General features: G+C 39.0%; 1 protein-coding gene across 1 annotated transcript in view; it reads right to left on the reverse strand.

Moving 5' to 3' along the window:
- Positions 1-17697, reverse strand: part of TSPAN12 (tetraspanin 12) — a 59344-nt gene that overhangs the window by 31013 nt on the left and 10634 nt on the right. The window contains exons 2-3 of the mRNA XM_048836177.2: positions 12777-12859; positions 9187-9322 (exon numbers count right to left, since the gene is read on the reverse strand). Coding sequence (XP_048692134.1) covers positions 9187-9322; positions 12777-12859 — 219 coding nt within the window. The remainder of the gene's footprint in view (positions 1-9186; positions 9323-12776; positions 12860-17697) is intronic.

Consider the following 17697-nt stretch of genomic DNA (forward strand, 5'->3'; position numbering starts at 1 on the left):
CTGTTTTTACAATATTTTTTTTCCTTTTCCCAAGTGGCTTTTTCCACCAGAAGAGAGACACCAGGTTTTTCAGACTTCAGAAAAACTGCAACCCTAACACTACAAAGACTGAAGGAGCTAATCAGCATATCTGACCTCCTCAGAGGCTCTGCCTTGTTTACAGCACCTTTTTGGGCAATGTGTTCCACATGGAAGCAATGACAGGAAAGAGCTGAGAAAGAAGGACAAGGGCTGAGAGGAGATTCCAAGGGTAAGCAGCTGCAGAATGAAACCTTAAGGGAAACTCTCAAAGACTGGTGTACATGGTATGTGAAACAGATGCCAAAACATTCTAAGAGGTTATGTGTAGTATTTCCCAATGGCTAACAGCCTGAAACCATCAGCCTTTGCAAGCCATCCAGACATCTGTCTGCGTCATTTGACCACCAACAAAATGTGTTTGATTACCAATGGGAACCAGACCCCTTCCATGAAAAGTCTAGTAAAAAAAATCTTGCAGTCACTTGTTACTTTGTTATAGTTTGGAACTAATTAGCTATAGAGGCTATTGAAAGGATTCACCCCGGTACAGTTTTCAGACATTGATTTATTACTTGTAAAAGGAGTCAGACTGACAGCTTAGGAAACTGAAGTCCCCTGTTTATCTATTCCTGCAGTGAAAGCTTCTCCCATGCTGCCCCAGCTATGTCCTCAACTCTGTTTTGAGGGGATTAGCGGTTAATTTGGCAATGTTTTGAATGGGTGATGGGGACACACATCAACAAGGAAGTGGACTGAAACTACTAATTCACAACGTAGGCCACTGAGTGCCATCCTGTCCTTCAAAATAGATACTTTCCACAGCCAAATTATCTGATGTCTGCAGAGTTTAGATGTCTCAGTTTACCAAGTTCTATCAGTATGTACAAATAATCATTTAAAGCTTGTGTCCTTTTCAAAATCACTTCATTCTACACAAGAGGAGTTGTTGTTTTTTTCAATTTTACACAACTCTATTGCACTATTACCATTCATTTTCTTATAATTCAGAACTACTTTTCTGTAGCTAGATCAGTATCCCTGTGTTTTTAATTTTCAGATATATTTGAAATATTCAGATATATCAGATATATGTTCTTTTTCTGATTAGTCCTTCTGCCGTTATTATTGAGTGTATTTTTCTAATTAGACCAACACAAAATTCATTATAAAGAGTAAACAGCTTCCCCCATGCATATTCTCCTGTGAGACATCAGTTTGTTCTGTTACCAACATTTACTTTACCATCTCTCCCTTATGGTAAGGAAGAAATTAATAAACACTTAGGAATTAGATTAATGCCTTCAAATACTTATTATTATTATTCACTAGCTAAAGCTCAGATACTGTAATTCAATGGGGCTTCATGTAGGCACAAGTGTCCCTGAAAGATCAGGTTTAAGCATTCAACAAGACATAGTTGAAGACAGTACCCCTGCCATGAGGAAATTACAGCATAATGTCTCTTTCCCTTTCAGTATCATAGGATCTGTATTAAAAACTAGTCATCTTTTTCCCAATGAATCAAATTATTCTTTTCAATAGGTTTTTCCTTTTTCACAAAGGCAATTCATACAAAAATGCTTCTTCGAGCAACAAAAGCCTCTTTCCCCTGATTAACAACCCAATTCAGTACTGATATAGGGTGCCCTTTGCCCCATGCACCCCCAAGGTTCTTGAAATGTTCCTTGATTCCAGGCAAGTCTCCCAGAAATAAGTAAACTTAATGCTGTTCCACAATCAGCACAGGGTTGCAGAACCAGCTGTGCAGCCCCTATGTGCTCAAAGGTGTGTCTTTCTGTGCAACTGGTGGAAAAGGCAAGGCTGGGCAGGAAAAAGGGTGTGGCCAGCCTGAGGGGACATCACTCCACATTCCATACTTGCCAAAAGGAATGCATAGTTGGAGCACTGAAGCTAGCTTCACTGCAGCCTCAGAGTTGTACTAACAATAGAGCTGGGTGAAGTTTTTTGACCAAAACTTTTTTGGCACAAAATATCGATTCAGTAATATGGAAACATTAAACTGAATTCATGGTGGTTTTGCCAAATATTGTTTCGGTCAGAAAAAAAAACTAAAGAATTTTCCAAAAATCAAAACATTTCAAATTTTCAATTTGAAACCACTTTGATTCCAAAATGTCCTTTGGTTTTATTTAAAAAAATTTAAAAGTTTAAAAATGCTCAAAAGTCTAAACAAAACGTTTTGCTTGGGGTTGAACTAAATGTGTCATTTGACCTAAAACCTTTTTTTAGACTTTTTGACGCACCAAAAATTTTGGACATTTTTGTTTTCAGGTCCACCCAAAATATATATTTTTTTTAATTTTCAGAATGGCCAGCGAACCAAAAAAATAAATCAGTTATTCACTCTGCTCTAATTACCAGGCTAGACACAGACCTAGACCCTGAGTCCTTCTAAATCTACTGTTACAGGGGACGATAAGCATATCACATAGGGCAGACAAAATATCCCCACTCACCTGGCTTTTCTGGGCCCACCGCCACAGTTTACAAATAGTTGTCACAGTGACTCAAAGTGTCCAAAGCTAGAACCACACTATACATTGCTGATAGAAACACAAGGTGGAAAGTGCAGCCATTTCCAATACCAACAGACAGGTGTGTGGCTGTTTGCTACTGCACAGATGTACTGAGAAGTCCAGTGTGATGTACAACTGCCACTGTGCTGGTGGCCATATCACACAGTCATCCCTGCTGCCACAGTTAGGAGCCATTTTCCTGCAGCGCCATCTGACTAGGAGTGGTTACTGGATGGCTCTTCCCTGACAGGCTGGGCAATAGGGTCCTGACCTAGAGCATCAGCTCTGCCCATGCACTATGTAACAGAGTGTTCAAGACTGATGTTAGTTGCAAGAGGTGGGATGAACAGAGCATATGCACTTGCATCAATCCCGATCACTCACAGGAGGATTTGGGCACTCCCACCAGCTGCACACCTGCTCCTCTGGAAAGGGTGGGAGATGGGCCACTAGAATATGCAGCTCCTTACGTTAGCTGCCTACTCTTACTGATCGAGGGGCAGGAGTTATGCCAGCAGCACTGTATAGTCAGAGCTCTGTGCAGAAAAGTAATCCCTACCTTGCCATACAGTTACTTTTCCAGTGCTACAGAATGCCGAGCATCCTCATTCCCCAGCTTCAATGGGTATTGAGACGGAGGTACAGAGCACCCTTTCAGAATTGGATCCCACCATATCTTCTGTCCTTCATGTCTTTAAGCTAACCTAACCCAGATATTTCCCTTGCTGGCACCCTGATGTCTCCATCTGGTTTAGCCAACCTTCTCACATGGTTCTGGCAATGAAGTCTTTGTGGCTACCCCTGATGATCCAGATGCAGTTCTCTTTGGATGGTTCCATATGGGTGACTGAAACAGCTCTAGTGTATCATCATCTGTATCCTATATACTTGTAGTTGCTGTGATTCCCAGTAGCTCCATAAGATGCTCAGCACTTTCTACCATTTGTGATACATGCTTGCACGCGTGCACACACACACACGTACGTTGTTATGTGTTTATGAAGGCAAGGACAAAGAAATGTGCCTTGCACTTAGAACAGAAGGTAGTGACATTTGTGATGATCCTTAGTTCTCATGGTAATTCATCCCACAATCTCAGGCCAGCCCCCGAGAAAGCTCGATCTCTGGACAGATGAGCTTTACCCTCTGGTGAGGTTATGCAATGAGGTCACTTCAATGTTGCTGTTTAACTTGTCAAAATCCACCCATGCGAGTTATTTGAATGAAAAACACTGGTCAGAACAGGAAATAGATTAACTCTCCACCCTATTCTAATACAAAAATATCTGAACTCTATTCACTCAAACATCACCTCAAAAACTTCATCTTAGAGATGAGGCCTTATATGGAAAAGGTTAATTGTTTCAGCAAGTAACAAGTATCTAACAACAGGGGTTTAAAATAAAAACTATGTTGCAAACTTTTAAGGAAAAAATTAGTAAAAGAAAAGTAGGACTTAAAAAATCCCAAACCAGTAAAAGCTCCATATATATGTATATATATATTTCTCAAATACAAATAATCCTTATTTTAATCTGAATTTAAAAATTTAGGTGCAGATCTGGCTTCCCATAAATATTGTACTACAACAATCAAAAACACTTAAATCCATCTTTCAAAAAGATAGGCCAACTTGCTTGAGAAATGTACAATGCATTAACCACAAAAGTAAGTTTATAGTTTAAAACACTGGAGAATACATTTTGAGAGACATTTACAAAATTGTTTGCCCCTTACTTCCCCAGCTACACATTAGGCACCATGAGTTTTAATAAACAACAAGCCGATGAAAGCCATGGTATCAGAAAACAATGAACTCCAGTCTTTGCTCTGTCTAATGCTAAACTCTACAGACCCAATGCTAAGTACCTCTGTCAGTTATTTATTTTTTCTCTTTCACTGGCTGGTTAATAATAATGAAATACTTGGAGTTTGTAAATAACAAAATTCCTGTGCCAAATATTTATACAAGGTAATGGAGCAGCTGTGATTTTGTTAATACTGTACTTGGGTCACAATGGATTCTTCTATAACTACAGCAATACCTGCTGCCACAAGACAGACTCAAGTTCAATTATCAAGAGGCTGACTCTCACTAACCCATGCTGGCAGGAGCAAGGAGAGCTGCAAAGAGCCAGGTGTTGCTATAGATTTTTGTAACTCGTATTCCATAGAGAACAAGATTTCCTTCCAGAGAAAGAATATGTAGTGGGGTCCCACAGGAGTCAATCCTGGGTTTGATACTATTCAGTATTTTCATTAATGACTAGGATAATGGAGTAGAGAGTAAGCTTATAAAATTTTAGATGACACCAAGCTGGGAGGGACTGCAAGTACTCTGGAGGACAGGATTCGAATTTCAAAACAACCTTGACAAATTAGAGAATTAGTCTGAAATCAACGAGATGAAATTCAATACTGATAAATGCAAAGTATTTCAATTAGGAAGGACAAATTGGAGAGAGTCTAGAGCAGAATAACAAAAATGGGCAGAGGACTGAACCAGATCTCCAGAGCCCTGGGCTAGCTCCCTACTCATGGAACCATCCTGCAAAATAATCATATGGAAAAATGAATTTGTTTTCAAGATCAGTAACCTTGAATGCTGGTAAAGGAACATTACAATACAAACAATAGGAAATGCAGAGAATCATTGTACTGGAAAATATATTCCTTGTACTCAAGAAAAAAAAAAAAAAAGATGACCTGAATGCTTGATATTGAGGGGAAACACATTTATATTGTTTTAGCTGAAAAATAATGAAGATTTTAATTTTTATATGTAAAGATTGTGCCACTAATGCTATCCAAATTAATATAACCTTGCATGATAAGTGTCAGATGCATTAATTAAATTTGCCTATTAAAAGGTTTTCCCACTTATAAATCTAGTACCTTATTTGCAGTATTCCCTTTCTTTATCCCTCCCCTCTCTTTAAAAACAAACAACAACAACCACCACCCACAATTTGGGCTCCATCATTTCAGAGGGTGAGTTTCCAGGCACAAAGGGCAGTTAGGTGAAAGACTTGGAGTTAGGCACCTAAATGTTTTTTGTGCCTTTGAAAATCTCCTTTTCAGTTTAGGTCATATGGAAGAGAAATAGACGATTTAACTTAAACACAAAAGTAATTCTTACATGAGGCGTAAGTTAGTTTAGAAGAAGACCTGTAAAGCTGAAAAATGAAAAATTAGTGAAATCTACTACAGCATCCTGATATCCTCCTCCCATGAATTTATCAACTTGAGTATTTTTTTAAATCGTATGCCTTTCAAATGTTTTTTCATAACCAGATCCAGCAACAGTGTGTTTCAGACCTAAATCTTTAAATGCCAGCATCTTTCATTCTACATTCATTATGCAGGAAACTAGTCTGCTCTCTTAGGGGCTACTCTAGTAAGCGATCAGTGCTTCAATTCCCATTGGCAACAATAAAAGTTAAAGTCACACTGTATCCTTCAGGATTGGGGCCCTAAATTGTTAACATTGTTTCTCATTTGCCTTTACTTCTTACATTTGCTCCTATACTGAAATTACAAAGGAAACAGGCTATACAACAAAGTTGTATTGCACTAAATTGTGAATGACTGGACTTACTTGCTTAGTAATATCTGTTTAATTTTAGAATGGCACTGATTTAAATTCACAGTATAAAAGATTGTTCTTTCATCGTGCCAAGGCTTCCATTATAGGACTAGTGCTGTTAAACTGCATCAGCTGAATGCTATAGTAAATAACTGGCTGTTTCATCTTACGGGCAGCAATCAAACCTAACTGAAATTAATTTAGTAGCCTCATCTCACTGCCTAGCAGTAAACAGGCCATTCTACAAACACCACACAGATACTATCACAATAGGCAATCTCTGATTAGGAGAAATCCTCAAGAGAGGTGATAGAAATCCTGAATCATTAAAAGTATTCATCTCCACTCAGGGCTTTGGTCATTATTAACAGAGAGCAAAGAAATTTACATTACAGCTGCTCATAATGCACATGGTATCTTTATAAGAGACATCTTCAGTCACACAGTCCACTAACCTTCATGAATATAAATACTAAAGACAATTTAAATTAAAAAATAAAAATTATATCTACATAACAGTCAGATCAACAAGAGATACTAGAGACTAAGTTTCAGAGTTAAATTAAGCAAATGTATATAGTATATACACCCCGAGAAAGAGCAGAGATTGCATATGCATATGTAAACATATAAACTCTTAATAGATCAAATCTACATAAACAGACCAAACTCCATTTTAACCAACTTAAAGTTTTCGCAGTTTAGATCACTGTCAAGCGATCACACGTAAGTTACAGAAGATGATAAATTATGATCTTGTGGTTACATTCTGTTGTTATTAAGCAGGGTAAACATGTCAGTTCAGTTTATGTGTCTAGCTCATATTAAGCTGAAAAGCTTTCAAATATTTAACTACAAGTAGAATTTTAAGAACAAATGACTGCAATTCGCTCAGAGTGGTACAAATTTACTAATGATTGCTAGATTGGCTCTTCATTAAAAAGTTTTACTTATTCAGTTGTATTATTGTATTCATTTTGGGGGGAATCTACATTTTAAGATTCTTAAATGTTATTAGATTTTTTTAAAAAACATTCAATTAAAACACATTGCCTAAGAATTTCAGGCCTTGGTTCCAAACATTTTTGGGTTTAGTCATTTTAGCCGTTTGTGTATCTTGAAAGGAAAAATAAAAGCATGACAGAGAAGGCTGTTAATGTATTACACCTGGTTTCTTTCCTTATCTTTCACTTAATCTGGTTTTTCAAAAGCTTGTTCCGTTGATACATCACTTTTCTGATTAGTTTGATGAATGGAGTATTGATTTATGGCTACGCATCTCTGCAGTACAACAGCACTCTGCTTATTTAACAATTAGTCAAAGAGTGTGTCATACTTAAGAAGATATCATTTATTTTTTGCTTATCAGTCTGGTCAGCAAGAGCCAGTTCCCAGGCTCTTGAGAGTAAAATATTGCAAGTTAAGCTGTAGGAATATTTTGTTTTGATTTAATGTGATTTGACTGTTTAATACACATTAAATTAATTTGTTTCCAGATTGTATTAAAAACTATAACCATTTCTTCTTCTTCTCAGTTGGCATTTTAAATAAAATGTTGCACCTCCTATGTTGCCAGGGTTTTTTTGTTTTTTTGTTTGTTAATTCTGAAAAAAATGAGAAGGATTTTTTTCAAATTTGCAGCCAAATATAAAATGACAATTAACAGGGCTTCATAGTGTATTTACCTTCATTTTTGTCTTAAAATCATAGCAATTAGTGATTTTTTTCATACAATAAAAGTGTTTTATATATAAAAAAATCTTAAAAACTCTGGCAAAAGTATAATTTGACAATATAATAAAAACCTAAAGGGTCTCATGATGTCAACAACTTTTCTGTTTACATAAAATAAAAATGATTTACCCCTTTATTTTATAAATTCATCTAATGTAATAACTAATGCTTGAGAGTTAGCTCCGCCTCGAAAAAGCTACAAAAGACTGTCTTCCCATGTAAATAATATAATTCACAAAGTAATTATGCAGTCACAAATTACAGAAATCTCTTTTTATCACTTTCCTGCCAGAACTAGTAAATCTGTAATTTACTGCTCCCATTGACTTCGATGGTGCAAGATCAAGCCGGGAAATAGATTTTTGTTTTTTTTAAATGTATTCCTATTCTATTACTGTAGGCTAAAATGAGCATTTCTCTTAAAATACAGAATCGTGAAACAATAATCCCAATACTGAGATTTTAAGAAATACAGCAGAGGACAAATGGTGCTTGCTACTGTTGCAACTAGCAGAACACAATAATAATTAGTGCATAGAAATTTCAATGATAACGCCAGAAACAAATAATAGAATTCAAACCACACAGTCGCAAATCAGCTAGTTAGACATATAAATGCTGTTATTTGTGCCTACAATTGATTGTGGGTGTAGAAGTAGAAGCCAGGTTAATTAAAAAGTTAGTTCTAAAAGTCAGGCCTAGAATATAAGGGTTTGTTTCAGATCACTCAGACTCATTCTCCTGCACTGATTAGTACTAGAATTTTTCTGAATGATTCCTCCACTACTATCATCAACTAGGTTTTTGCAATTCACATTGCTTGCCTTTCAATCATAACTTAGTGCACCCAGGGGGCTTGTCTTCACTACGGTGGTAAATCGACCTAAATTATACTACTCCAGCTATGTACCTTAGGTCGACTTACCCCAATGTCTTCACTGAGCTGTGTCAACAAGAGACGCTCTCCGGTTGACTTACCTTATTCTTCTTGGAGAGCTGGAGTAGTGGAGTCAACTGGAGAGCGCTCTGCTGTCGATTTAGCAGGTCTTCACCAGACCCGCTAAATCGACACCCGCTGCATCAATTGCGGCAGCATCGATCTCCCCAGTAGTGAAAACAAGCCCTGGTATGATTAATTCTTTCCTGCAGTGAGCTTTGCAATTATAATACAACACTGACATCATAACTAAAAAAGATTAAAAAAATAATCACAAGATAGGATGTTCATCTAGGGGCAGGGATTGCGAACATTTTTCTTCCTTGCTTAATTAAAATAGAAGTTAACTGTTTTTGAAGGTGAAAACATACCCATACAAGAAGCAAGAGGTTTCTTTTCACTGTTCCACAGTACCCCAACATCCCCACAATGATAAGGAAACAGCAGACTGCAATCATGACTGGATGGACCACAGGAAAATAAGTCAAAATGACAGCCTCCTCCACTCTGAAATCAAATACAACCCAGAATTAAAATAATAAAGTACTACCCCAAAATCAAAGTACCTAAGTGTAAAATAATAATATTACAGTCTAAAAAGCAAACAACATTTACTGTTTGCTACATAATTTAAAATGTGTTAGCAGTCTGGGATCATGGAAATTATTTAAATGGTGTTTTTAAAGTCCTATGATTCTCCCAAGTTATGGAAGATTGGATACTTAGAGTGTTGCTCTTTGGGGCAGAGATTTTTTGTTGTGTGTTTGTATAGCACCTAGCTCTTGGGTCCTGATCCCTGACTGGGGCTTCCAGGTGCTACAGTAATAGAATATATCCTGTGACAGATGGGAAAAGACCTGTTAAGCAATTTCCCCCCCTTACCGAATCCCTTTTTGATCTCTCTGCGTCTCTTTATTGATTGTTTGGGCTACTACCCTGCAAGTATATTAAACTAGAGTATATTATTATATTATTATAATGCTGAATTCACTAACACTGAGTGAAGCAGTCAAAATATACTCTAGTTTAATATACTTGCAGGGTAGTAGCCCAAACAAGCAATAAAGAGACGCAGAGAGATCAAAAAGGGATTAGGTAAGGGGGGGAAATTACTTAACAGGTCTTTTCCCATCTGTCACAGGGTGACTGGCCCCTTTAAGAGGGAACAGGGTCCAGGGCACCTGTGGCTGATTGCCTGCTGCCCAATTTGGCTTAAGGGAAGGCACATGGGCCTTATAAAGAGGAAACAGGAAGAGGAAGGTGGGGGACAGAATGAAGCTGAAGAGGAATACTGCTCAAAATGCTGAGGAAGGAAGTAGCTGAGGAAGCTGCTGGAGGAATGGCCCAAGAGTTCAGCCAACTGTCCAGGAACCAAACAAGATGCAGGGGCCTGAAATGATTCTGAAGAAAATCCCAGTGAGATGCTCTGAGTGACAGTAGAATTCCCTGACTGGGGTTGTCAAAGAAAGGGTGGAATTTGTTACATAGGATCTGAAAGTTTAGGAAAATGCTGATAACCAGCTCCCTGAGACAAGCACCAATTACCTCTACAAACTACAGAACCAGATGAAGGCTCTCTGGCAGAAACTGGATGGCAGGATGAAAGTTCATGAGGCTCAGATCCAGGAAATAAGATGGAGGTGCTCCCAGGCTATGGATTGGTTCACTCCCGTTGCTCAGCCAACCTAACAACTAGAGGCAGTCCTTAAAAAGGTAAGAAAACTTTCACAAGCTAAAGGCATCAATGCTTTGGATTTGAGATCTCTCCTTCAAGAAGCACACTGGAAGCCAGTCCAAAACACTGCCCATGGGTATAATGGGGTTTGGATACCCTGTGGTACAAACACAGAAGAAAGTGCCAGATAGAAGCTATAGTTGGAGAAGGCTACAATAGACACCCAGGAGAAGTCTAAGAGTCTCACTAAACTCAAGAACGGGCACAAAGCCATGGTCACAACTCTGTCAGAGTACCTGCTTCATGGAAAAAAGCAGATGCCAGAGTTGGAGATAACTTGAAAGCTTGAGGGGAACTCCACCACGCTGCAAAACCACAATACTGAGCTGCAGCCTCTGATCACAGTACTCAAGAGACAACTGGCTGAGAAAGAGGAGAAACTACAAGGAGCCTTGACTAAGGTGGCAGAAGGAGCAGCCCAGAAGAACATAGACCAGCAGGAAATCCACAAGCTGGAATCTCAGGTCACTGAGATTCACATAAAAGAACTCCCTCAGGTCCTGCTTCTGGGTGAGCTGGAGGCACTGAAAACAGAGCCAAAAGACACAATAGACTCCACAACTGCACAAGGGGAACTCAGGTCAAAGCAGTAACCAGAACTGACTTTTCTGATGACAACCCTAGATGATGTGGCACAAATCCAGAAGCTGAGGTAGAAACATTCACAAGCTGTGAAGGAGCTGGTACAGCATCTGAAACAAACTGAGCAGGTGAAAACGAACCATGAGGAGGCAAAGTAGGTTCTGGAGAGCAAGCATATGGAACTTTCCGAAGAGGTGAAGATGCTTCTGCAGGACAAAGGGGAATCAGAGCACAAGCAGAGGAAAGAAGAAGTCCAGCTCCAAAAGCTGCAGGTAAAATTTTATGGAAGATGAAAGAGTGAACAGAGCTGGATGAGAAAATCAGCAAACTGTAGAAGGAAATGCATCAGAAGATGAGTGTCGGCACTAAGCTGAAACAGAAAGAAGATGAGACGAATGGCCTCAAAGGACAGGGAAAAGAAGAAGGATTCAGCCAGGAGGTCCATCTGTTGACTGAAGATCCAAGTTGCCCCTCTCTGGAAATGAAAGAGCAAATCCTTGAGGAAGAGGAGATGGGGAAAGGAAACCAGTGACTTGACCGAGGAAAACATAAAACATTAACAAAACAATGTGGATGGAGGAAGAACAGAAGTGGGTTCAGTTAAGAAGAATCCTGAAAGCCTCAGGTAAGGCGGTCAAAACATTAGTTATTGGAAACCCCAAGAGGGAGCTCGATATTATGGACTTTCCCAAAGGTGAAAGAAGCGCGTGTGTGTACATTCAGGGATGCTCTTTCCAAAAAGGTCATGAAACAGCATTACATAAAAGTAACCAGGGTAACAGCCTGACTTGCTTGACTATTCCACAGATAGCCCAAAGACTGGACATTCAGAATGTCTGGCATGTTATAAATTATGAGACGCCAAGAATTCTTGGTAACTACATGAGTCATATAAAGTATATTGGGCATAGTGCTAGATAACCTTTGGTTATATTGTTTGCGAGCAGGGTATCCACAAAGGGTATCAACAGAGATTTGCCAGACTTCCTGATGTCTGCAGAAGAGGTAGTAGTGCCCACTTGGTTGGAAAATTTGACCAAAAGATGACCACAGAGCTACCTTTGGGCATAGGAAGGCTTGGGAGAGAGAGGGGGACTGGCTACCTGCTGCCCAGTTGGTCATTAAGGGAACCCATGTTGGCTTTATAAAGAGGGAAACAGAAAGAGGAAGCTGGGGAGCAGAGTGAAGCTGCAGATCCTAAGAAGAGCTGATCAGTCCAATGCACGGCTTAGAGCCAGTCAGACCTCAGGAAGGAGGGGGCTCTGCCCAGTGGGAGATGAGGGGGAAGAGATCAAAGAGACTTTGCTTTGGGTTTAATTTCATGTTAATAAACTTGCTTCTTGGAGTGGTTTGTTAATAGACATAAGCCTCTGTGGATCATGCCCGAGAACCTATGAAGGAGAAATGGAGGCAGGATGCCAGAGAATTTGGCCAGGAGGGGGCACTACAGGCAGATGTGTCCTCTGACACCATCTCTGATTCCAGTGATTCAAAAAACATCACATTGTGTGCTAAAATGTGTATTAACTGAGGGGTTCTCAGATGCAGCATAGAAAATTTAACTAGGAAACCCCACTAAATTTGATAAACTGTAACACCATCATTCAGCTACATGGATAATTAGGTTTAAGGAAGAAAGTTTACCTTGTTTCTGCAGTTAAAGTGAGGACATTATTCAGGTAGTCCCTCATCCAAGCAGAAACACCCAACACACTGATGGACATCAACTAAAAGAAAAATGGTGTTATTTATCAAGCATTTAAAAATTCATGTAGGATCAATCATCAAAAATATCCATTGTATCATTTATTCGAACAATATTTTTCCCATGGTGTGCTTACACGTGCTTGGAGTTGGTTATCTAAGTATTTAGAGAGGCAGTTACAATTATCATCTCCCTTCCAGTTTGTATAACTGATACAAGCAGGAAGGCCTGCTCTTTGCTCTTCTGTCAAAAGGTGTAATTCTAATATTGGCTGACACCCCTATACTGCCCCCAGTAGTAGACCCTAAGGAGGGCAGAAGCATGGAGGGGAGTTACTACTGTTTCCAGCATCAATAACTCTTTCAAAGATTTCCCATCAGAACTCCAGTGGTTATCGTGAAACATATGAAGCCAGCAACCTGTGAGGCACGATCCCAGATCCCGGTGAAGGGGACAAAAGTACTAATCAAATCAGCTTATTATGATTATTTTATTAGAGAAGGACGGTGATCATTTTGCAGTTAAACTCAGAAGACCTGGGTTCAATTTCTCACTCTGACACAAACTCACTGTGTGGCCTTGAACAAGTCATTTAATCTCCTTGCCTGTTTCCCCATCTGTCACATGAGGATAACAAGCCTTTGTTTAGATTGTGAGCTTTATTGCTCTTTGCTGCTTACTCTGTATCAACAGCACCAACCACAACAGATCTCAGATGCAGCCAGAGCCACTACTGTCATGCAAATAATTAATTGTGAATAGCTCACCAATCACCATGGATCCCCTGCAAGCCCCCGTGGCAACTTTGTGCAGTTGGGGTGCCACACATCAAGAGGGGGACTTTCAAGGGAAGAGCCATGGAGCAGCCATTGCCCCACCTCTCCCTCCACACGAAGGGAAGTGCCAGCCCCAGCAATGCTTCTACTGAGTGGTGCATCTACGATGCCCTCATGAGTAATACTGTCTCCTTTTGAGGGGTCTCAGATTTTCCCTTATCTAGTTCAGTGCTGGCTTCATGCGTGCCCTGACAGCGAACAACAATACTTACAAGAAATTAGTCAACTGGCACAAAACTAATGCATTTGAATGGTTTCTCTGTGTCCTTATGACATTCTTGGGATTCTTTGCCTGCAGCACACTTATAGCAGGCTATTTCTGCTTTTAAAATTTCATGGGAAGTCCCAGCGGTTACTTCATCCCTTCTTTTCAAAATCGCTGCACTTAATAGAGAATTCAGTCCTGGTTCTAAGCAACATCACCAGGAACTTCAGGTGGACTGTATGCTGTGTTTGTATTCCTAAAAGTCAGTGCATGTTAAAATTCTACCACGTTCACTGCATGTTTTCTTAAAGCTCTGTGGGAGATCTATTTTGGTTGGGGAAATGGAGAGTAGAGAGCATTTTCTTCTACTGTTTAGACCTGCTGTTCAGGAAGCTATTAACAAAGTAAAAAGAAGAAAAGAATTGGGATCATTTCTGAGCCAAAGTCCAGGAAATCCTGCCTGGGAAGAAGAGACAAGCAACATAAAATGTTGAACAAGCAATGGACCTCTTGTTTCTAGCATTTGATGAAAGGTATTTACAAAAGCCACAAGACTACTGTACAAGCGCGTGTCCCTGGCACTTCTGACATTATGAATGAACCATTTTCCTAGGACATGATCAACAGGCAAAACCCCCTTGATAAATATGTGTGACAGAGATAAAGTGTTTGTAAATATTACTGTCTGGTTTAAAGTATAGTAGAAATATTAAGATTGGGATGCGTTTGGCTCATTCTGTATTATTGGAAAGGCCAACACAAGTGCTCAATAGAGGTGGAGAAAACCGTCAAATCCTTACTCCTCAACAACTTCCAGATGAAGTTAAATAGATACTGCAGAGGAAACAGCAACAGAAAGAAATTCTCATTTGCTAAACAATGCAGTGCTTTTTTCAGCACTAGACTAAGGGAAGTGTTTGGTTTTATACCATGTGGACATTTGTTTACTATGCATTGGAAGAAAACTACCAATTCTTTTTACTTACAGCTGATAACCTATACCAACAACTTTATCACTGCTAATGCTAACCAGACTTATAAGGACAACCTACATATGAAAAGTTTCAGATCTCATTCATAGTCCCATGAGCCATCCAGTTCCCCTTTGCTGCTCTCCTTTAATGTGTATCTTTAATGGCAAAGCTAACATACCTTTTGCATGACATACACTACATATAAGAAATTCCTCTTCTTAAAATTTGCATCAGACAGTGGATATTACACACAGAGGAAATGCCTTTTTTTTTTGGGGGGGGGGGGGGGGAAGGTGCAGGCACCACTCTAAATTGCAGTCAGCATAAATTGACATTATATTAAGAATCAGGCAGATCCTCTTCTCTCATTCCTGTTATGATGAAATACTGACAGAGACACATTCCCCATATAAAGAACAGATATCATGGAAGGAATTCTTCTAGCTTCAGTTTCACACTCTAAAGTCCAATACCAAATATACTGATGGAAAACTCCGATCATAATTCTGTGATAAAAATCTACAATTATGATAATGACAGTCCTTGAATTAGCATGTTCACCTACACAGAATACAATATTCCTTGTATATTTCATTTCCAAACAAACTCAATTTACATATCTCCAGATTTTTTGTAGAAAGGAATTGCAAGAGGGTACAGACAATGTCAAGCCTAGAACTGTATTAATTTCTTCTCCCTCTCTAGCCACCCACAAATAATATTTCTTTGATAGGTCTCAAAGATTCACTAAAAAGACCATTGCCCTTAAAAAACACAGAACACTTTAATGTCAATAATTATGGATGGCAACGCTATGTGTACACAATACTTTGCATAGTGACTCCTATTCGGAAACAAAACCCTGTCTATTTCCCTACAAAAAAAGGGAAGGAGAAGGAGGGAAACAGGGGATTATAAGTGGAAGCCATCTGGCAGCTAGATTATGTATATAAATATAATGTGAACTTTTGGCTTTTTGACTCCAGGAAAAAAAAATCATCAACCCACACAGCATCTGTGCTTATAATGTCATTTGTTCTCCTCAGCACCTCCTCCTCCTCCTGAATTCTGAGGATTTCCAGATCAACTCTCTTTGTCTGTGTCTATGGACTTGAATATGGTGCACTCTACTGTTACACATAAGTCATTTTAATTTAGTATATTAAAAAAAAGATTCTTCTAGTCATCGTTCCTCCATCTCTTCAATATAACATGCAAATTTTAAATCTATGCACCATAGAAAAAAAGAATCCCATTTTCCCACTATTTTATACACACAGGCTATGTCTACTCTCCTCGGTAGGGGTGTGATTCCCCACCTCATGCACAGCTAGTTCAAGTCCATATAGCAGTGTAGCTACAGTGCCATGAGAAGCAGAGGCACAGCTGAACCTTGCTGAGTACAAACCTACCTGAAATCAGAGGTTATGTATACGGCACGTCTCAGCCGCCCATGCTGCCTCAACTGCACTGCTTATGCTCATGCTAGCTCGAGGAGAGCTAGCGCAAGTACATGTACACAGGCAGGGTAATCACACCTCTAATTTGCAGTGTAGGCATAGTCACAGAGAGAGAGGAGAGAGACAGACTCCATAACATTCTAACTTGGAAGAAGGAGGCTGTTGTTCAGCATAGGCCTGATCCTGCAAAGTTCCCAACTGAAGTTAGTGGAACTGAGAGCACTTAGCATCTCCCAGCACCAAACCCTGGGCCAGATCCTGAGTTGGTGTAACCTGGAGTTACATCACTTGACACCAGCTGAAGATCTGGCCTCATGTGTTCGCAATCCCCTCAGGAAGGAGCCACATCAGCCACCCAAAAAAAATCCTGGGGTGCAAATGAGCCTTACGGGGCAAGCAATGGCAGTCATATATCAACAGCCTGCTGCAATCCAATTTCCAAGGAGAAGTTGAAAGAGGCAAGGTGATGTGTTTTGTTTTGTTTCTGGAGGGAGGCCAAAAGGAATTAAAATTGGCAGATCCTATTTCAGCCAATTGTTTGCATTACGAATTTAGCACTAAATTATCAATCAGCAAGGAAGCTATACCAGATAGTCTTTGACTATCAAAGGGTACAGTATAATGGGGGGAAAAAGCATCAAAAATAATTTCAACTACATTAGTAATAATATCAGTACATCAGTAAGTTTTTAATCGACAATTTCTCTGTGGACCCCACTCTGTGTTGTAAGCATAACAGTAAGCTTTTTAATATTTATTTGTTACATTATATATTCATCAACATGAAACTGAGTTTATAAAATTTCCTATCATATTAAATTTATTTTCACCTTGATAAAATAAAGATAATAAATAATGTTGTTTTCAAAGATCATCAAAATAAATGTTTAAATCACATACTGACATTCAACTTTCAAATTAGTTTTATTCATTTTGAAGTCTGATTGTATCCCATTCAAACAACTAAGAAATTGGATGTACAAGAACATATTCAGAGAGCTAGGAATGGCCATGCACAAGTTACGTCTTAAATTATCGTTAAGAGGCTTTATATAAATTGGATATTACATGTCTTAAAAGAAAATATCAAAGGTATTTTTATTCATTAAGCATGCCTGCAGAACTTTATTCATGACTCTGCTTCTTATGATGTCTGAAAGGTCATGGCTAATTTGGAAAAATAAATTTGATATTTTCAGTTAAGCTATGTACATATGTTTATATAAAGAGAGGGGGAAGAACATTGACCCTGGTAACTAAGGTTGCATTCGTTTCCATTCTTAGCAACTTTTTGGTCACTCAACCTAAAAATTACTTGTTGGGCTGAAATTTGCCATGCTTACAATCTGCTTGAAGGAGATTTTCTTATTAATTATTATATTATT

This window comes from Caretta caretta, chromosome 1 (assembly GCF_965140235.1).
Source record: "Caretta caretta isolate rCarCar2 chromosome 1, rCarCar1.hap1, whole genome shotgun sequence".
In the NCBI taxonomy this organism is placed as follows: domain Eukaryota; kingdom Metazoa; phylum Chordata; order Testudines; family Cheloniidae; genus Caretta; species Caretta caretta.